The 19,911-nt window shown below is 53.2% G+C and overlaps 1 protein-coding gene across 8 annotated transcripts in view; it reads left to right on the plus strand.

Annotated features, from left to right (window-relative positions):
* Nucleotides 1-19,911, plus strand: part of PPP2R5C (protein phosphatase 2 regulatory subunit B'gamma) — a 120,908-nt gene that overhangs the window by 86,617 nt on the left and 14,380 nt on the right. For all 8 annotated transcript variants that reach the window (XM_045073823.1, XM_045073826.1, XM_045073830.1 and 5 more), the window contains 8 exons: nucleotides 2,750-2,860; nucleotides 3,847-3,939; nucleotides 4,027-4,157; nucleotides 9,266-9,325; nucleotides 10,995-11,103; nucleotides 12,602-12,655; nucleotides 17,653-17,823; nucleotides 18,860-18,987. In XM_045073823.1, the coding sequence (XP_044929758.1) occupies nucleotides 2,750-2,860; nucleotides 3,847-3,939; nucleotides 4,027-4,157; nucleotides 9,266-9,325; nucleotides 10,995-11,103; nucleotides 12,602-12,655; nucleotides 17,653-17,823; nucleotides 18,860-18,987 (857 nt within the window). The remainder of the gene's footprint in view (nucleotides 1-2,749; nucleotides 2,861-3,846; nucleotides 3,940-4,026; nucleotides 4,158-9,265; nucleotides 9,326-10,994; nucleotides 11,104-12,601; nucleotides 12,656-17,652; nucleotides 17,824-18,859; nucleotides 18,988-19,911) is intronic.

Consider the following 19,911-nt stretch of genomic DNA (forward strand, 5'->3'; position numbering starts at 1 on the left):
GGGTCCGGGCTGTAGGTGACCGGACACCCCGCACAGGCTTCAACTTGACACAGGGGTCATTAGCTTTGCCACTGGTAGGCGGTAACCAGCTTCCTAGGAATCTTAACCGAGCAGGTGTGTCGGTCAGAGTCCGACCAGAGAAGCAACCAGCGAGAGACAGAGACAGCCCGGGAGATCCTTTCCCAGGAGCCTTCGGGCAGGAGCCAAGGCCGCCTCCACAGGGAGGGTTTTGTCTTCCTCTGGGAAAACCACGGTCTGTTCTTCAGACTTGCCAGCTAAGTGGCTACAGCCCACCCACGTCCTCAGGGGTCGTCTCTCGAGCTGCAGGTAGGCTGACTGAGATGTCGACCATAGCTACAGATACCTCCATGGGTGCCGCTCGCATTTGTGTCCAATAGTAAGCCGTGATCTGTCCCATCTCGCTTTCCTGCCCCCAGTTAGTCTCTCTGGGGACAGCTGCCCCGCCTGCTGTCACTCTTCAGTCCTCATGGGCAGCCTGGCCAGTGAGGAACTATGGGGGCACCTCCTGGCCCCAAGCAGAGCAGGAGGGCAGCCCCCCCCCCACCCGTGTGCATGCTCCCTTCCTGAGTGGGACTGACACAGGCTGACGTGAGTGTATCCAGGAGAGGCAGGCCTAGCGTGTGTCTGGAGCACCTCCTCCACCCAGGGACACCATGTGGGCTCTGTCCTCCTGCGCTGGGCACATGGCTCTCCTCTGCGACACCCTTTTCAAGGCACCTGCTGTCTCTGCCTTTGAAGGAGTAGAAAGAAAACCTGGCTCATGAATGCCGCACACCCATACGGGCCTCAGACTACATCTGACTCCACTCTCCACACTTTCCTAGCCCAGGAAGGAAGGGGCAAAGGCTCCTGGTGACACGGCTCATCTGCTGCCCCTCAGCAAGCCGGGGGGGTGGTGTGGAGAGGGGGGCGGGCAAGTATGGCCTTTCCGGGGTGTGGGAGCTCTTGCTGTCTACTTGTTCTCTTCTGTGGGCTTGGGGATCAGAGTGCCAGGAGAGTCCTTCCCCGGGCACCAGTGACAGGATGTGCCCCATGCACCTGCCAGCACCTGTCACAGCCTTGGTCCGTTAGTCACCTGTTACGTGGGGGCCTCCTCCAGGACCCTGTTCACAGGTTCACAGGTTCCAGACCACTTTCTGCTTAGGTTTTAGGGGTATTTTATTTTTACTAAAGGTTTTTTGTTTTTTTTTTTGCTTGTCTGGATTTCCAGCCATCTTTTGTTCCTTCCATTCCTGTGTTATCTCAGCCCCGTTGCCGTGATGCCCTGCCGCCGCTCCTCCTCTCAGACGGCACGGACGACAAATGTTTGGGGCTCAGGGCTTCCCATAGCTGATGGCTTGAAGTGGAGGCATGTTCCTTCACAGAACACAATGGTAGGGCCCGGAGTTCAGTGTCAATAATAGTAAAGATGAGAAAAGAAACACAACTGTTGGCCTTGAGCTTTGGCTCTGTCTCCGTGAGACTGGACACCCTTGCATCGGGTCTGCCCAGGACCATCCACAGATCCTCCCTTCACAGTGTCACGGAGCTGAGTCTCACCTTGTGTGGCAGGTGTTTAGATGCTGTGCTGTGGGGAGTGGGGGGACAGAGGCCTTGCTGTGGTCGTGTGAGCGCCTGTCGCTCGAGCCCAGTCTTGCGGCCCACATACAGTGGTTCAGAGCCTCTGAGAGGGAACTAACCATATTTAAATTTTCTACAAAAGTAGTTACAAATTGATGATATGGAAAAATTAAACATATCACAAATTTATCAGTACATGTTGTGCGTTACTTACAGATTAATGGGCATTCAAGTGTACTGTGCTCCTGAGAATTCTAGATTTTATGTAGAAACACCTGTAAAACCCTGACTTTTATGAAGTTTGAAATAGAGCCATAATAACACACGGGTCGGGCATCCGCAGTGAAGGACAATATAAAGAAAAATGGGCAGCAAGTTGTACGAGGGGGTCACTCACACTCCAGAGAAATCTCTTCTAAGTCATTTCTTCCTGAGTCCAGATAGACGAAGACCGCAACCGTCCAGCCCCAGGCACGGTTGGTGGGTCTGGTCTCTCGGCGCCGATCGCCGGTACCTCCAGGGCAGGCGGTCAGTCCTTCGGTCTCTGCTGTTTCCTCCATGATCTCATTCTTTTCTTCCCAGCACTACACCAGCCTCCTCGCTTGGCACTGACACACGGAAGAGACCGAGGGCTCCCCACTGCCGGCTGGCACTGGCTGGTGCTAGTTGTCTGTGAATCTGGCAGCTCAGAGTTGAGCAGGAGTCTCGGTGGCCGGCCGGCCGTGGGCCACGGTTCCTGCTGCGCTCCTGACCCCAGGTCTCACTGGGGATGCTTGCTGCTTTCGTAATCTTAAGAATAAGGATGAGCCATGGGGCGCCTGGGGGGCTCAGTGGGTTAAGCCGCTGCCTTTGGCTCAGGTCATGATCCCAGGGGCCTGGGATCGAGTCCCGCATCGGGCTCTCTGCTCAGCAGGGAGCCTGCTTCTCCTCATCTCTCTCTCTGTCTGTCTCTCTGCCTATTTGTGATCTCTCTCTGTCAAATAAATAAAATCTTAAAAAAAAAAAAAAAAAGAATAAGGATGAGCCAGATAACTGCTGGAAGCAGCTATCATTACAATTAAAGTGTTTTCTGTAAATTTTTTTTAATGTTTCTTATAAATGTCTTTTTAATGTTTTCTGTAAATACCTTGAATGTCCTGGTTATGACTCAAGAATGTGTGGGTTTTAGTTTGCAGTTAACATGTTTCGAACATTACCACCTTCCTCCAATCCTACGGGAGCAGAATTTGACCCCGAGGAAGACGAGCCCACGTTAGAAGCAGCTTGGCCTCATCTACAGGTACTGAACTCTGAGAATGCCCCAGAAACAGGGGCATGAATTAAATGTGTATATTCGCGGGTTTTTCTCTAAAGCAAATGTGCTGGCTTCTAGGGCCTCACTCCAGCTTATTGCAAGTGGACCTCTGACTTTGCAAACCTGTGCATCTAAGAAAGGTATTTTAGCGGAAGTGAGAATCAAATGGTTTGTTTGGACCCCTTGAAACAAACTACAAAGATACATAATTGCCAGTATGTTGGTAATGAAAGTGACCTCCTCCCCGATAGCCATTAGGTCAAGGCCTTGTGCAGCTAGATGCTCCCCCCACCCCATTTTCAGGATGTAGATATTATGCGCCCCAAAGCTCCCCTGCTAACTTGCGCATTTGTAAGGCAAAAAGTTGATCGTAGACCAGACCGGATGCCTGAGAAGACCCTGAGCCCAGTGCAAGCAGAGTGTGTGCAGGCCACGCGCCACACCGCGGCCTGGGGCCTGGGTTGTCCGCAGGAGGGGAGATAGAGGGGAAGCTGGGAACGAGCAAGATGGGGAACAGATCACAAAGGGGGGCTGTCTCGGGGGCAGTGTGCAAGGAGTAGCGTCCCAGCCCTGGGTGACCGCGTCCGTGACCCGCTCACCGAGCCGTCCCAGCTTCCTGTCTGCCTGGCTCTGCCGGGACACATGCCCACGGTGGGTGCAGGCCCCAGCCCGCTGTAGCTGCTGCGCACTGTGGCCTCCCGGCGGCCTCGGCTGAGCGCCGGTGACCCCCACTGTGGGTATCATTTTGTTTAAGTGCTACTTCAGGCTGTAGTCTGTGGTTCTGAGCTAAATAAAACAATACCGTCTTCAGTTGTAATTAAATGAAGCCATAGTATTTGGACTTAATTCTGTAGGTACGTGGCTTTTTATTAAGGCTTCATATTTTCAGAGATTCAACTCATGGTGTATCTCTAATCTCCAGCTAATAAAATACCATGTTGTTTGACTCATTGTTGTTTTTTTCCTCCTAGCTTGTTTATGAATTTTTCTTAAGATTTTTAGAGTCTCCAGATTTCCAACCTAATATAGCGAAGAAATATATCGATCAGAAATTTGTATTGCAGGTAAGGTACTGATTAGCTGAAGCTTCAAAAGCCCTAAACTACAGCACGGGAATTGCCTGTGCACTGAGTGTCTTTTTCTCCTTGAAGCTTTTAGAGCTCTTCGACAGTGAAGATCCTCGAGAGAGAGATTTTCTTAAAACTACCCTTCACAGAATCTATGGAAAATTCTTAGGCTTAAGAGCTTACATCAGAAAACAGATAAATAATATATTTTATAGGTAAGTCAGCGTGTGGGTGACGTGTCCCTTTTTGCATGATGACGGTCGTGTTCATACTCGGTGCTCCTCCCCACCCCAAGCCCATCATTCCCTTTGGCAAGTGACGGGGGAGTGGGAGCGGCCTGCCCACGGTGTGCTGGGCAGCAGTGGCCCCCTTCTGCCTCCCCCGCCGCTCCCCGCCCTCACCCACCCCCCATCTCACCACACTGCCTTCCTCTGTGTGCGTTTTCACCCAGCTGTCCAGGGCGGGTCCACCTAGAACCCGTGCAAAGCCAGCTGTCACTCCTTCCCCCGCACGTTACTTCTTCCCCCACTGCCCTCGACGCCTCTCAGAGAGCGGGCGAGAAGGAGGAGTAAGCAGGGGTCCTTAGCAGCTCTCCCAAGCTAGAGAGCTGTGCCAGAGGTCTGGAAACCCTGTCTACCTCCGGGCAGAGGAGGGCCTGTTGGAAGCAGCAGGTGTAGGTAGCACGGTCATCCCTAGGCCTGTGGGACTGCAGAGACGGGTCAGTCTGGGGAGCCGGGTGCAGAAGGTGCCCTGTCTGGGTTTACACAGAGGAGGCACAGCCCCATGGCTCATGAAAGAATGTTCCATGATGTTCCAAGTGCGGTATTCACCTTAACTCCGCCCCCTCTTGCTCCCTATCCTGGCCACAGCTTCTCATTGACTCTTAAAGTCTGAACACCCCTCAGCCCGCCTGCCACTGTCCCCACGGTTCTGCTACCACCTGAGTCACGTGGATGACTGTCCACACTTGGTTGGATGAGCCTAAGTCCTGGGCCTGGCCGGCCCCCTCATTTGTTCTCTGCTCACCTCCAAGCCCCTTCCACACAAGCGCCTCCTGGACCAGTCTTTCCGCCCGCCCTTGGCCGCAGCCTCAGAGGCTTGCAGACGCGTCCCCACGCCAGAAAGCCCCCCTGGCTTGGCAGACAGGTCTCCCCACGATGCAAGCATTGTTCTGGCTGCTTTACCACATGAGTCCAGCAACAGCTTCGCGCCTGTGGTGGCACCAGATGAAGGCTGATGCGTGAGAGACTTAATACATCTTGGCTGTCCCTGGAGAGCTCACTGCACGCAGTTTATTCTGAGAATTTGGGCTTCCCAGGTCAGCTTGCCTTGAAGGCCCCTGACCCCAGGCTGTCTCAAGGTAGTGACAGAACCCAGCAGTGACAGCCATGTGTGTAGGTCCCCCTGTGAGATAAAGCGAACAGGTTTCACACTGTCAGGCCATGGGGCCTCAGTGAGGGTGATGTATAGGCCCTCACCAGGAGCACCACAGAGGCCAGGCGCATCCCTTCTTAGGCACAGTGACCCAGCAAGGGAGAAGGGGGCAGAGACAGATGGAGAGCCCACCATGGAGAACAGCAGCCTCAGGGGCTTCTGGAACCTGTCCCTCTGTGCTCAGAGAAGGACATCATGTTTCCTGGGTGTTGTCTTCCTCACACCTTCTTGGCCTTGTGCTTCCTTCTGAACAGGGTCATTAGACGGCAGAGGTACTTCTCTATTGAAACATTTTATACATTGTTTAAACAGCAAAGAATGGGTACTATTTAAATTCTGATCTTTTAGGCCCAAAATTAAAGATCTACCTAAAGTGAGGGTTGTTTTCTTTTTTTAATTAAAATGTGGGTTTGTTCAGAGAGCAGAATCACAAATCATGAAGAATCTCAGTACAATAACGAAAACATTTAAATTATTCAGAAGTCACTGCACTTGATTTCGTTCTCACCGAGTGCCCCAGGCTGGCGTGCGATGCTCTTGGGTTTCAGCCATGTTTTCTGTCACTGTCGTTCCTGACCGATGCCATCAAAAGCGGGCACGTTGTGTGGATCCCGTAGTCGGTCTCCGCCTTCCACACCTCCGATCTCCTGCGGAAGGAGAAGGACCGGGAGAGAAGTCTGTGGCATGACCCCAGCGTGGAAGAAAAGATCTCTGCAGCCTGTTTGGTTTATCTCACTAAAAGTGTTCAAGTCAAGCCCGTTTGGATAGTTTCTCCTTCTGATGAGCGCGTGAGAACTGGGAGCGGCAGGGATCTGCCTGTTGACAGCCCAGCCAGGGCGAGCTGGAACCCTGGAGTGAGCAGGGCTCTGGGTCTGTCACAGCCCAGCGGCTGGAATCAGCAACAGCCAATGACTTTCTCGCAGATCTGTAATCAGAGCTGGGCTCCGTGGGCAGTTCCACCGCTGCCCACGGTCTGTGGGGGCCGACACGTGCAGGATGGCTCTGGGCAGGACCTCAGGTGGCTTCCAGGAAGGAAGAAGCGGGAGCCACCTGTCCTCCGCGAGGCTCGGCCGGTAACTGGAGCAGATTCCCTTCTCCCTTCTGTGCTGATGCAGGCGACTCACAGGACGACAGATCCGCAGGGAGGGAGACAGATTCCGCCTCTTCATGGGAGGCTCAGGGCACATCCCACGGGGAGGAAAGATACTGATAGTGTCCGTTCTGGAGACTGCCTCCAGTAAGCAGGCTCTGGCTCAGTTTTTAGAGAGTCCTGATTGTTTTTTGCTGGGAAAGTGAGAAACACCATCCAACCCGCGTGCAGACATCTTCATTATGGCTTTCTCCCCACTCCGCACCTTCCTTTCTTCTCCCTCTCGGGAAAAGTTAAAAGGAGATTTGGTTTCTCTTTTTTATATCTATTTCAAGTCAGGTCAAATAAATAGAAACAAAGAATTTTGTTTGCCGATTCAAAGAGGCACATGCACCCCAGTGTTTAGAGCAGCAGTGTCCACAGTAGCCAAATTGCGGAGAGAGCCCAGATGTCCATGACAGATGAACGGGTAAAGAAGGTACGGGGTGTACGTGCAGTGGAGTATCACTCAGCCGTCAAAAAGAAGGAAAGCTTGCTGTTTGCAGTGACATGGATGGAACTGGAGGGTGTTATGCTGAGCAAAATAAGAGGAAGACAGTTGTCACAGGATTTCTCTCGAATGTGGAATTTAAAAACAAAAAAGATGAACATAGGTGAAGGGAAAATCAAGTAAGTTGAAATCAGAGAGGGAGGCAAACCGTAGGAGACTCTTAACAAACGGGGCTGCTGGAGGAGAGGGGGGTGGGGGGATGGGGTACCTGGGTGATGGGCATTAAGGAGGTCACGTGATGGAATGAGCCCTGGGTGTCACTGACTGATGAAACACTGGATTGACCCTGAAATCAGTGCTACACTGTATGTTAACTAGCTTGAATTTAAATTAAAAAAAAAAAAAAAAAAAAACCCATCTCTGATGAAAAAAAGAAATGAAGAACTTACCAAGAAGAATATAGTGATGCTGATTTAGGAAAACAAAATGTCCAACAACAGAAGGCCGTCCTTGTTCACATGCGACAGCTGGAGCCTGTAGAGCCCGAGCCCAGCAGAGGCCCAGAGCCGAGCCCTGAGGTCTGCGGGTGCCTCGTGCAGTCCTGCTGCCTTCCCAGCCCCCCGGGTCGTCGAGAGAAGCAGACAGTCAGGTGGCACGGCTGTACTTCATACAAAGCTCCAACTTTGCACGTGAAAGCTGAGAAAACAAGCAACGCGCAAGTTGAGTTTTATAAATCTGAGTGTGTCCGAGCACAGACGCAGCACGAAGGATGGGGCTCCAGGGGGTCGGCGCCCAGTCTCCAGGCCGGTGCAGCGCAGAGCCCGGTGGGGAGTTGAGGGCTGCGTCCCCTGCCGTAGGACCATACCGCCTGCTTCTCACCAGACAGGTGCCCCGTGCTGTCTGGGTCACTCCCCACCACCCGTTCATGCCGTGGCCATACTCATTTCCATGGCACTGTGGTTCTCTGCTCAGTGGCTGTAGCCGACCCACGTGAGGCACTCGGGGCGCCACCCTGCGTGTCTGCCTGGCCCACCTCCTGCCCGCGGCCCACTCCCCGCTCCATTTCACAGACCTTCGCTCCAGCCCTGCCTTCTCCCTCCCACTCCACCCCATCCAGACATCTGTCAGCCCTCCTTCATGGCCTGGTTCAAGCGCCAGACCTTCCGAGAATTCTGCCCATTCCAGGATGTGGCAGTGTCAAAGCCCCCCCTTCAGGAACAATTCACGTGCTGTGGATATTTGACGTGTTCTTTACCTTGAGGTCCCTTGTCCATTCATTGCAAACAAGAACAACGAAATTTCAGAGTCTTATTTTTTTTTAATCATCACAAACTCTTATTTTTGACATAGAGCTGCCTCTAAACTGATTTTGTCAACGGAGAGCAGAATCCTTTTTCAGACCCCACTCCTGGCAGGCAGGCGCCCTTGCCTTGGTTGAGGTTGAGGTGGACGCCAGGCGAGCATGGTGTGGGCAGGAGTGGGCTCCTGGCTTTTGAGGAAATCCTTGGGAGGTGGGGAGCTGTTGCCCTGTCCAGGGTCCCTGTTCTTTCTCATAGTTCCCAGCCTGTCAGCGTGTTCTAAGCATGGGACAGATGCTGCAAGGGCCATGGGAGCCCACTGGGCAGGCACAGCGCGAGAGGCTTCTCGGGACGCAGATCGGCTGATCGTACTGGGATTCCAGGAGGGGGTGCTTGAATCCGTGAGGGGCCATGCGAGGTGTCTATAAGGAAGCAGGGAAGACAACTCAAGTGGGCAGGAAGGGAATTCTGCCCTGGCACAGACCCAGCCAACTGTTGGAGGTTTTAAAACTGAGGAAGGTGGGGGTACCTGGGTGGCTCAGTGGGTTAAAACCTCTGCCCTCAGCTCAGGTCCTGATCCCAGGGTCTTGGGATCAATCTCCATGTCGGGCTCTCTGCTCGGCGGGAAGCCTGCTTCCTTCTCTCTCTCTCTCTCTCTGCCTGCCTCTCTGCCTACTTGTGATCTCTGTCTGTCAAATAAATAAAATCTTTAAAAAAAAAAAAAAACTGAGGAAGGTGTCCAGTTAGGTTGGCAGATGGCAAATTGCTCTTCATCACCTCTGGGCGGCTGAAGTAGGGGAGCTCATAGTACAGACCCTACAGCCTTTCTCCGTCTTTGGAAATCCAAAATAAAATGTTGGGGGGACATTTGAGCAGACCCATGCGCTCTGCCCTTCAGGTCTTTGCACACCCCCCTCCCTCCAAAGCACCTTGTTTCCTTATTCAGAGGATTTTAGTCTTTACAGTTGTTACTTCAGTGTCAAATTCTAAGTGGCATGTTGCTTCTTCTAGGTTTATTTATGAAACAGAGCATCACAACGGCATAGCAGAGTTACTGGAAATCCTGGGGAGGTGAGTCGTCTTTGTTCTGGCAGCGAGTGGAATGGATTCCAGAATGATTCAGCCCACTGAGTCCAGCAGCCCTCCCCAGAGTGAGGCGACTGAAACCATTCCCAGAGGAACTAAGACCTCTCTTGATGGAAGGGGTTGGTGAGGTCTGGGGTTAGGAGCCACCGAAGAGAAACCCCCCTGGGTGCCTGGCTCGGCACACAGGTGCTGTTTCACACCCCTCATCAGAGACGGTTACCTTAAGGTTTATGTGTGACACTGGAAGAATGGATCATTTACTGTACCCGGGCAGTGTTGAGTAAATGCTAACATTTCAAATTGCTTTGGTTTTATAACTTTTTTATAAATGTTCTTAAAAGTAATATTTTACAAATTTTACCATCTTAGGCCAAGTGGAGTTCCTGCTCGCTAAATCAGTGACCTGTAGATTTTATGTCAGACCTCCAACCCCCTGCTTCCCAGAGTTCCTCAGGGTTGCCCAGTCGAAGAAGCTTGGAAGTGCTCTCCTCCAGCACATCCCTCGGGGATTCAGCTGCATCAGCAGCTAAAGCTTCCCGAGGGACACTGCAGGGAGGGACGCGGTGTCAATCCCGGAGCTTTGGAAGCGCAGGAAGCCTGTCTCTGGGAGCACAGGCGTCATCTGCTCTCTCTGCGCTCCGGCCGCGCTGAGAAAACCGTCCTTGCTGTTTTAGATGTAATCTGAAAAAACTCTTAGTCCCCGTGCAGAAGTCTACTTAGATCTGTTTCAGCACAGTCGGCCGGTTACTCTCTCTTAGTAGAGTATGGTGAGCGGTTGAAGGCCCCTTACTAGTTGTATTACCTTCCTTAACTAGTCTTGGCCACTGTTTTCTTAGTAAAGTGGGGAAATCTACTCACCTCCAACATGTTGCAAGGAGGCCATGAAGTGTCTGCACAGCCCGGTGTGTCACAGAAAGGACTCTGCTTCCTGCTGCTGGGATCCAGAAGAGGTGCTTGACCTTCAGGGTCTCCCAGATGCAAATGAGCAGGTCATCCCTAATGTCCACTTCAGACAGCCTGCGGCACGCATGTACACAGGACCCCTAGAGGGTGCAGAACAGTCTGGAAATTGCTGTCACTGCTCCGTAGCTCCAACACGTGTCTGTGGGTACGCTACTTAATGTTAGAGACAAAGCTTGAGTTTGGAGGCAGGAGTGAGACCCCCTTTCTTTGTAGAAGGGAACGACGCCCTGGCTGATCTGTAGCCAACTCCCCTCTCGCACACTCAGACTCCATCCTGCCAGCATTAGAGTAATGAACCCAAATTTCTCCAGAGAGTTGCCAGTTCCTAAAAATGGGTGAAGGCAAAGGGGAGGTGCCGGGCTTGGGCAGACGCAGACCGGGGTCCCGCGGGAGCTGCCCGGCCTCCACGGCCTGTCTAAAGAAGGAGGCTTTGCCCCCAGGGACTCGCGCTGTTTTGGGTAACCCAGAACAAATCCAGAATTTTAGAATTATCTCACACATAATAAAGATAAAAATGACCGTGCTTCTTGGAATGTATTTAGTTTTCTTTTTCATTTCTGTTAATACCGTCTTTTGTGCAACGTACATTTTGCTTACCAATTTTTATGCTGAAAATGAGAAAAGAAAAACAGATTTTTTTTAATCTGGAAATCATAAATATTCAAACTTTGAATAAATTCTGTTTTTACAGTATAATTAATGGATTTGCCTTACCACTAAAAGAAGAGCACAAGATTTTCTTACTGAAGGTGTTGCTACCTTTGCACAAAGTGAAATCTCTGAGTGTCTACCATCCACAGGTAAGGGGTGCCCAGCGGTGACGCGCAGGTGGGGACACTCGCTAGCACAGGGCCTCCACGTGAGCACTGATGAGCCCGAGACACACAATCCCAGCCTGTTACTGGGAGTGTCCTCTTTATTATGTGCCACTGCTGATGTAGGTAATTGAAAGGATACAGGGGTCCAGAGATTCCCTCTTAAGAAAATCAGAAACAGGGGCACCTGGGTGGCTCAGTGGGTTAAGCCACTGCCTTCGGCTCAGGTCATGATTTCAGGGTCCTGGGATCGAGTCCTGCTCGATCTGCTCAGCAGGGAGCCTGCTTCCCTCTCTGTCTCTCTCTCTGCCTGCCTCTCTGTCTACTTGTGATCTCGCTCTGTCAGATAAATAAATAAATCTTAAAAAAAAAAAAAAAAAGCTTAGAAAAAACAGCCATTAAAAAAAATCAGAAACGTCTCAGGAATGGAGAATTTCAGAATTCGTTCTAAGCACAGAGAAGGGGGTGACTCACTCAATGACAGGAGTCAAGGGCACTGCTCAGAGAAAGTTTTCTGTCAGATTTTAAATCTGGCTCCTTCAAGAAGAAGCTTCTGTCTGTGGCCAGCGACAAAGCTGTGGGCTTTCTGTAGTTTGCAGAAATCTGATGACTGTTACCCTGAACACCTGGTCCCTAAGTGGTTCCTACCCGTTGGGCGGCTGCACTTACCCACGAGCCGTGGTCCGTCCTTCACTCTCGCTCTCATGAGCCCTGCACGGACAGGTGCGGAGGGTCAGGGACAAGCCTGGCAGCCAGCGGGCTCCCCCGTCCTGCAGGCCCTCACGCTGGGGGGCACAGTGTGTCGGCACAGGCTCAGTCACAGGTAGTGTATTCTTTTTTTTTTTTTTTTTTAAGATTTTATTTATTTATTTATTTGACAGAGAGAGAACAAGCAGGCAGAGAGGCAGGCAGGGGCGGGGTGGGGGGGGAGCTGAGCAGAGAGCCCGGCGCAGGGCTCAATCCCAGGACCCTGGGATCATGACCTGACCCAGAGGCAGAGGCTTTAACCCACTGAGCCACCCAGGCGCTCCAGGAAGTGTATTCTTTACGGGAATCTTAGCATGTCAGCTTCCTGGGAAGTATTTTCCTTCGTGGTGGGTTTTTTTTCCGCCTTCTGCTGTTAATGGGTGATGGTCGCTGTACTTCCAACCAGCTGTTATCCTGTTAATTGTTCTACAGAAGAGATTAATAGTTCAGTGGTTTAAGGTGCAACCAGATTTTAATTTGTCTTTTTCCAGCTGTTAGACGACTTGTTAATTACGATCTCTAAGAAGAGGGTGAGGAAAATCCCTGTCAAACCAAGGCTGACTTGTCGATATTTGATATGTTTCCTGATTTTTTTAGCTTTCTGCTGTGTCTTGTCCCTGAGCGTCCCCCTCAGAGCACAGTGTCTGCCCGCCCCGGGGGGGCATACCAAGGGGGTGGGGGGCAGCGTTGCGGCTGTGGAGGGAAATGCTAACGCCCTGTCTCCTGTGCTTCGCAGCTGGCGTACTGTGTCGTGCAGTTTTTAGAAAAGGACAGCACGCTCACTGAACCAGTAAGTATGCGCTCTGGCTGGGACCTTGGTCCGGGCACCGGTGCACCTGTGATGTGGCCTGTGGGCGTCCCCAGATGTCCTATCACCGTGGCCCCACTGGCCAGGTAGCTGCTCGGAGCACGTCACCCCCGCGGTCCCGCTGACAAACACACTGCTTCCCCTCACGTGTCGTGTGTGTTCAGAGTGGGGCGACTTGGACTGCAGGGTCCCTTACCACAGTGATGATCGTACATGAGCAGATTGCCTCTTCCCTGAGCTGGATCACAGTCCTCCGAACGGGAGGCACTGGCGTGTGGATCACGAACCCCCCAGCGGCGGCCTTCCTCCCGGGTCCGAGGGTAGCTGCTCTGTGATGACCACAAGTGCCCGGTGGCCTCTGTTGAGCGTGTCGTTTTCCAGATTTCTCAGCCTGTTATCTTGTCTAAAAACGAAGGCTGTCATATCTTAGGTTAGCCAAGTGAAAGGTGTGGGGGCTGGTGTAAGCCTTTGAATACGCTTTTTTGTAGCTTTATTGAGCTATAATCCATATACTGTACGTCTCAACCATTTGAAATGTACAATTCAGTGGCTCCTTGGTATATCACGTTATTCATGTTCTGTAACTGTGATAAAGTGCGTGCAGCATACAATGTAATGTGCCATTCTCACTGTACATGCGTGGGGCATTAATTACATCCCACTGCTGCCCAGCTGTCACCACGATCCCCAGAACTTGGTTATCGTCCCAGACAGAAGCTCTGATCCCCCAAACGCCGACTCCTGCTTCCCCTCCGCCCACCCCTGGTGGCCTCTCACCTGCTTTCTGTGTCTACGAGTTGGCCGGTTTGGGCGCGGGTGGCTTCGTGCAGGATGTCGTCAGGGTTCAGACCCGCCTTGCCTGTGTCCGAACTCGGTCCCCGGGTGCGGCTGGATGGACCCCCTTGAATTCTGTTCGTCCGCTCCCCTGCTGGCGGATGCTGGGGTCGCTGTGAGCATGGGTGCCAGGGGTCCGTGCAGGTTCCCGCTCTCGGCCCTGTCGGTTGTACAGCTTGAGGGGCAGTGCTGGGTCACTAGTGTTCCTGTGCTTAGCTCTGGGAGGAGCTACCCCACTGCCCGACCTCCCCAGCTGCTGCACGGGCTCCGCGCCCTCCACATCCTCACCAGCACTCGGGGATCATCCCTTTTTTCATCTGGCCATCTAGTGAGCATGTGGTGGCATCTCTCAGGGGCTCTTTGATTGGCATGTCCCTCCCGGCTGAAGAAGTTGGGCATCTCTTCATGCACTGGTTGGTCACCTGGTCGGACCAACCCCTTCAGACCCATTGCCCATGTTTAATCCACCAGGCAATTTCTTACTGTTGCGTAACAAAGTGAGAGGTACGGAGTGTCAGCTGCAGCGTTTGAGTACTCTTTCTGAAGCTACCCACTGGGATAGGAGAGGCAAATGTCATGCCAGCATTCTCTGTCCCCGTGGCCGCCTCCACGGTGGTCCCGTGAGGTTGTGAGTGTTACGGTAGAAACACACAAGAAATGCAGTTTCTCTTTCTGGGCTACACTGGCTCCCGATCTCTGCTTTCTTCTGAACCCCGTGCACTGACTCCCGTGACCCGGCAACTCCGGAAGAGCCCTCAACCACAACCTGGGGTCCCCGCACACCTCTGCCTCCTCTGAGATTCTGGAACCCCCCACAGAGAGGCACCAAACTTACCAGACTTCAGTGTCAAACCCAGAGTGTTTTCTCCCTTTCAGGGTCGGGTTGTTTTTATCCCCCTCGACTAAACGGAAGACGTGTCTCGGTGGGGAAGGACAGCTGAGGTGGCCCCAGTGATCAAGTCTCTTCTCCAGTGGGGCCACGTCCTCAGGGCCTGTGTCTGTGTCAGACAGTGGCTCCCACCGATGGGTTGGAACCATTACCGATGACACGTACCGATGACACATGTGGAAACAGTCTGGCACACACCCTGCCTTTTCTACCTCAGAAATAAGGGAAAGAAAAAGCGTGCACTTTCCTGATTTTTCTCTGTGTGTATTTCTCACACGCTCCAGGGACTGAAGAATCTACCAGATGCTGCGCCGCGTTCGCCGCAGGCCAGGCCCCCACCGTAGTGCCCCGGTCCCCGGCCAGGTCTGTCACAGCCCGAGTCCTAATCCTGCCCAGCACGCCCCTATTCTCCTTCCCCAAAGACGAATGCGAAAGCTGACAGCAGTTGGCGGCAGCGGGAGCTCTTGGCCGTAGTTGTCTGACGGAAGGAGAGAGGCGGCCGCTGGCCTCTGCTGGGTCCTTCCGTCTTAGACCGTAGGCTCTGAGTTGGCACGGGCGTGGAGAAGCCCCCGCACAGCCGGTCCCGGGACTGCCACCCAGATTTGCTCCATTCCCGGATCTCCTGCAGCACAGACTGCATATCAGTGCTCCGTGGACTGCAGAAAGCAGATTTTGTTTTCCACACATCAAAACCATACAGACCCTCTCCTCGGGGAACTCCTCTCTTTGAAGTTCCCATGTTATGAAATACAGAGGCTGCTCCATCTTCCTTCAGCATTTGAAAGCTCATCGACAAGATGATGAATGGGATAAAGTGTTGTGAAGGTGCGCGTCCACTTGGCAGCACTGAGGAGGACACGGCACCCACGGGGGAGGGGGGCAGTCTCAGGGTCCGTACCCAAGGCTCTCCTGAAGCTAGGATGGCCAAGGTCAAGAATGTTTAAAATACGATCCCTTTAAAAGACCTGCAACACTCCCATCCAAGGTCTGCAATTAATATTTTATTTGTGAACTGTGTGTAGCGTTCAGAAGCTTTCTTGAACACATGCGCTACTGTTGTACGAACAATACAAGCTCATCAGATCACAGGTGGAAGTAAGATCACGTTATGTTGTCGACCGCCTGTTTCTTCAGGATGATTGACTTCTGTTACAGGATCTGGTGGGAACCCTCTTTTTTCTGGTGTGTCGGGGAGGGGCTCGCCTGCCCTTCCCAGCCCCGTCCGGAGAGCAGCACCCTGTCGAGTCTCCAAAGGAGAGCTCAGTGCATGACCTGCGCCCAGCAGCAGACAGCTTTTGCCTCGATGAGCTTCACCAGGCAGGTCCCTCTTTTGCAAAGTGCTGCTGCCTTCTGAAACCATGGTATCGAGCATAGGTCACTCCAACTCCATAGGTTGGTCCAGCGTGGGGCTCCAATTCCAGAAATAAAACCTCTTCTAGAGACATTGAATAGCTAATGCCATTGTGTTCTGCATCTCACACACTAGTGTGTTTTTCCTAACAAAGTACCATTTGACAAATGACAAGGAAGAGTGGGTTTGGAAACTGACTGACATCTGCCATAATCTTTTTTTTTTAATGACTTTTTAAAGATTTTATTATTTATTAGAAAGATGGAGAGAGACCACAAGTAGGCAGAGCAGCAGGCAGAGAGAGAGGGAGAAGCAGGCTCTCCGCTGAGCAGGGAGCCCGATGCAGGGCTCGATCCCAGCACCTCAGGATCCCAACCAGAGCCAAAGGAAGCCGTTCAACCGACTGAGCCACCCAGACACCCTGACATCTGCCATAATCTTAACCGTGGTCCCCACACTGGGGAATAGTAGCTGGTCACTAAATGTCCAACGGTTTTGAGCAAAAAGTAGGACCAAAATCATTAAACACTAGATTTTTTTAAGGAAATCCCTTCAGAGACCATCGTTTTATAAAGCTTTACATCAGGCTCCAAAACGAGGAGCACAGTCTTTTTTATAAATGTTGGAGTTTCATAAAGTGTAACATCATCAAAGACCATCTTGGAGCCTGAAGACCAAAAGCATTAGTGGAGTTGTTCGGAGTGGCAGCTGTTGAGAGGCCCGTCGTGTTTTAGCCACAGTCAGGATATTGCCGCAGGCCTGCCCAGCCTCAGGCGCCGTCTGCAGGGTTGCGAAGGACGGACCGGTGCAGAACCCACACCCGCCAGCCGGAAGGAGCTGGCACTGGCCGTGATTTTCGTGGCGGTCCCGACGCTCGTGAGGGGCTGGGACACTGGTTCCTGAAATGGTGGTGATGGGCTGCGGTCGTGTTTTGGGCCCTTGTGCTCTTTCAGAATGAAGACAGCTGCACTCTAGAAATGTTACTCACCCTCACCAAGTTGAATCTGACACTCTGGGTGTATGCTCTTTACTGGTATGGTTGTAACAGGAAATTTGGGAACTGTAGGGTGAGATAGAGAAAGGCTGCCCCACAGAAACTCCTCCCTGCCGACCCGGGCAAGGAAGGTCAGGTCAGGTCCCCGAAGGTGAGGGAGCTGTCGCCGCCACTGCTGGACATGCCTCTCCGGGGCCAGCAGCACAGGTACTGATGGGCCGGATCCCAGCTGAGGCCACGCTACTGTGCTCCCCCTAGGCCAGCACGCCTCAGTGCAAGGTCCTCGCAGCGCCCGAGGTGGTCACCGGCCCAGGGTCACAGGTCACATGCAGAGGGCCGTGGGACCTCAGATCCCCCTGCAGCCCCACGCAGCCTGAGCTTCAACAGGATCAGCTTATTCCACATCTCCTGTTCTGACTCCTCTTAGCACAGTCGGAAACACCGTGTGTGCACACAGTGTGCAGAAATACCGAGGAACGGCCAGTTTGAGAAAGAAACAGATTTTGCGTACGTGTGGCCAGCACCTTCCCCGCTGACCGCTGCTGCGTAGAAACGGATTCACAGATTCCTACTTCCCGTGTTTCTCCTTCATTCTTGTCCTCTCTAAACCCTCCTGACTGCTCATGTTTTATCTTCTTTTTTTTTTTTTTCTGAAGGGACTGACTGCAGTGGGGTTAAGCAGAGGGAACGGGTCACATGTGTTAAAGTGGCATTTCTGAAGTAAATCAGATGAGATCTGGTTCTCTGATTATAAAAAGCCCATGTGCTGACTTATGGTGCGGCTGATCCGTCTCCACAGAAGAAAGCGTCGCCTGAGTTCTGTGGCTCTGCTCGGGGGGGGGGGGGGGGGGGGGGTCGCGCTCACGGAGCGCAGGCGGCAGGTGTCACACCGTGTGTTTTTTCTCCGGCAGGTGGTGATGGCGCTTCTCAAATACTGGCCAAAGACTCACAGTCCAAAAGAAGTCATGTTCTTGAATGAATTAGAGGAGATCTTAGACGTGATCGAGCCGTCGGAGTTTGTGAAGATCATGGAGCCGCTCTTCCGGCAGCTGGCCAAATGCGTGTCCAGCCCCCACTTCCAGGTACGGAGGGCGAGCCGAGAGCAGCCTCGATGGGTGTCCACATCGGCAGAGGTGACCGGCTTCGGTGCGTCACGGCCACACCGTGCCTGTCCCATGGGCGAAGGGAGACGGCCGTGTAGTCGTACTTCGAAGTAGGGTGCAAAGACGCTGACTCTGTAAAATACACTTGAGCGTCTCGGTCCGTCACTGAACCCCTGCTTCTCGCTAAGAGTAATTAGGAAAGGCTCCTCAGGAAAGCCGTCTTTGTCTTCCCGTTCTGTGTGCCCCAACGGCATCACACCTCGCACACCTCGTTCCCCACAGCCGAGCGACGGACACTTGGGGACAAACTGTTCGGCCCTGAGACTCCCCGTCGACAAGCACTTGTTTCTGACACAAACACATTCCGACTTTTGTCCCCCTCACCCCAGCTCCTGTTTGAGGGGGCCTCAGTCACCTGCCGCTCTCCCCTCCTGGGCTCCTCATTCAGCCGTTGTGGCTTCGTTCTGAGGTCGTCCCCAGGACCTTTGTTCAGCCTGTCGGCCTCCCTTGCACATACTGGAACGTGTCAGTGGCTCACCCTGAGCGAAGCGGCCCTCCTGACGCTCCGTGCCGCCGTCCGCCCCAGGGCCTGTCACCCCGGGGGAATTAATTCTCCCATCCTGTGTCTGCCCTGCTGGAACGTAAGCTCTGCGAGGGCAGGAGTCCCGCTTCACCTTGTCCACTCCGACACCTTGGCTCTTCCCGGACCCGTGGCGGAGGGGAGCGGGCAGAAGGCGGCGGGCGGGGAGCATTTGGCCACGTCCTCCATGTAGAGCCCGGGGCGCAGCCTGGATGTTCCTTGAAGGAGTGGAGGAGTGAGTGAGTGGGTTCTTGGCGGGCAGGAAACCCGCTGCCCTTTGCAGCGGTCTCTTGGGTGATGGTCTCGAGTGGGCCGAGTCTGTGGCGCCGATTGGCTGATGGGTGATTCATCGCCTCTCCACGCAGTCGTGGCGAGGGTCCTGCTGAATGAGGGTCTCTCGTCCCGGTCCGCACAGTTGTGCCCTCCGTCTTGCAGGTGGCAGAGCGAGCGCTGTATTACTGGAACAACGAGTACATCATGAGCCTGATCAGCGACAACGCGGCCAAGATCCTGCCCATCATGTTTCCCTCCTTGTACCGCAACTCCAAGACCCACTGGAACAAGTAAGGGGGCGCGAAGCGTCTGCCCTCGGCGCGGGGCACGGTCCTGGGGTCCTGGGATGGAGGTCCGCACCGGGCTCCCTGCTTGGTGGGGAGTCTGCTTCTCTCTCTCCCTCTGCCTGCCGTTCCCCCGCTTGGGCGCGCTCTCTCTCTCTAATAAATAAATAAAATCTTTTTAAAAATTAAAAGGAAAAACAGGAAAGAGCTAGCTGTCCACTGGGGCATTTAAAGTTCCCCATATGTCGCTGAAACTTCAATTAGGATTGAAATCCAAGTCTGAAATACTGGTTTAAAAAGGAAACACACGTAAGCACTTTGCAGAGACCTTCACCTTGTTGTGAAGGTAAATGCAGGTGAAGTCAACGTACCGAAAGTCCCGGGCCCCTATAAGGCATCAGCGCAAGGCTCTGGGGGTCGCTGGGGCACTCCTGGCACAGCCCCGCAGACCTCGTCATTGTATCGACTTTCAGGAGCCTTTTCTCTGCCACATTCATTTTTTATTACGCTCAGCAGGTGGGAGCAAAGGCCTTGGAGCTCAGCCACCATCCCCGTGTGCATTTAGTACAATGCGAGAGGCAGTGGTGACTACTGCCTGTTGCACAGAGAGCAGTGTTATTTAAATGTTTCCAGATACAAGTGGGGTTTTGTTACGAAGTGAGCTACAAAGTTCCCGTGAACCTATAGCAGCAGAAACAGCAGCAGGCCTGGCAGCAAGGGGGGTGGTCGCGGGCGGGAGGAGGCTTTTCTGTGGCTGCTCACAAGACTGTGGGCTTCCTGGGCTCCACAGCGCGGCCCTGCTGCCCGTCTCGCTGCCAGATTGGCCATCCGCTGAGGGCAGGTGGGACTGGCGTCCTCTCCAGGCTCCACTGAATCACAGAGCAGCTGTGCCTCCTCCTCCTCGACATCAGAGCCAGGAAGCTGAGCTTC

The sequence above is a fragment of the Mustela putorius genome, unplaced genomic scaffold (genome assembly GCF_011764305.1).
Source record: "Mustela putorius furo isolate JIRA1106 unplaced genomic scaffold, ASM1176430v1.1 tig00000129_pilon_pilon_pilon, whole genome shotgun sequence".
Lineage (NCBI taxonomy): Eukaryota > Metazoa > Chordata > Mammalia > Carnivora > Mustelidae > Mustela > Mustela putorius.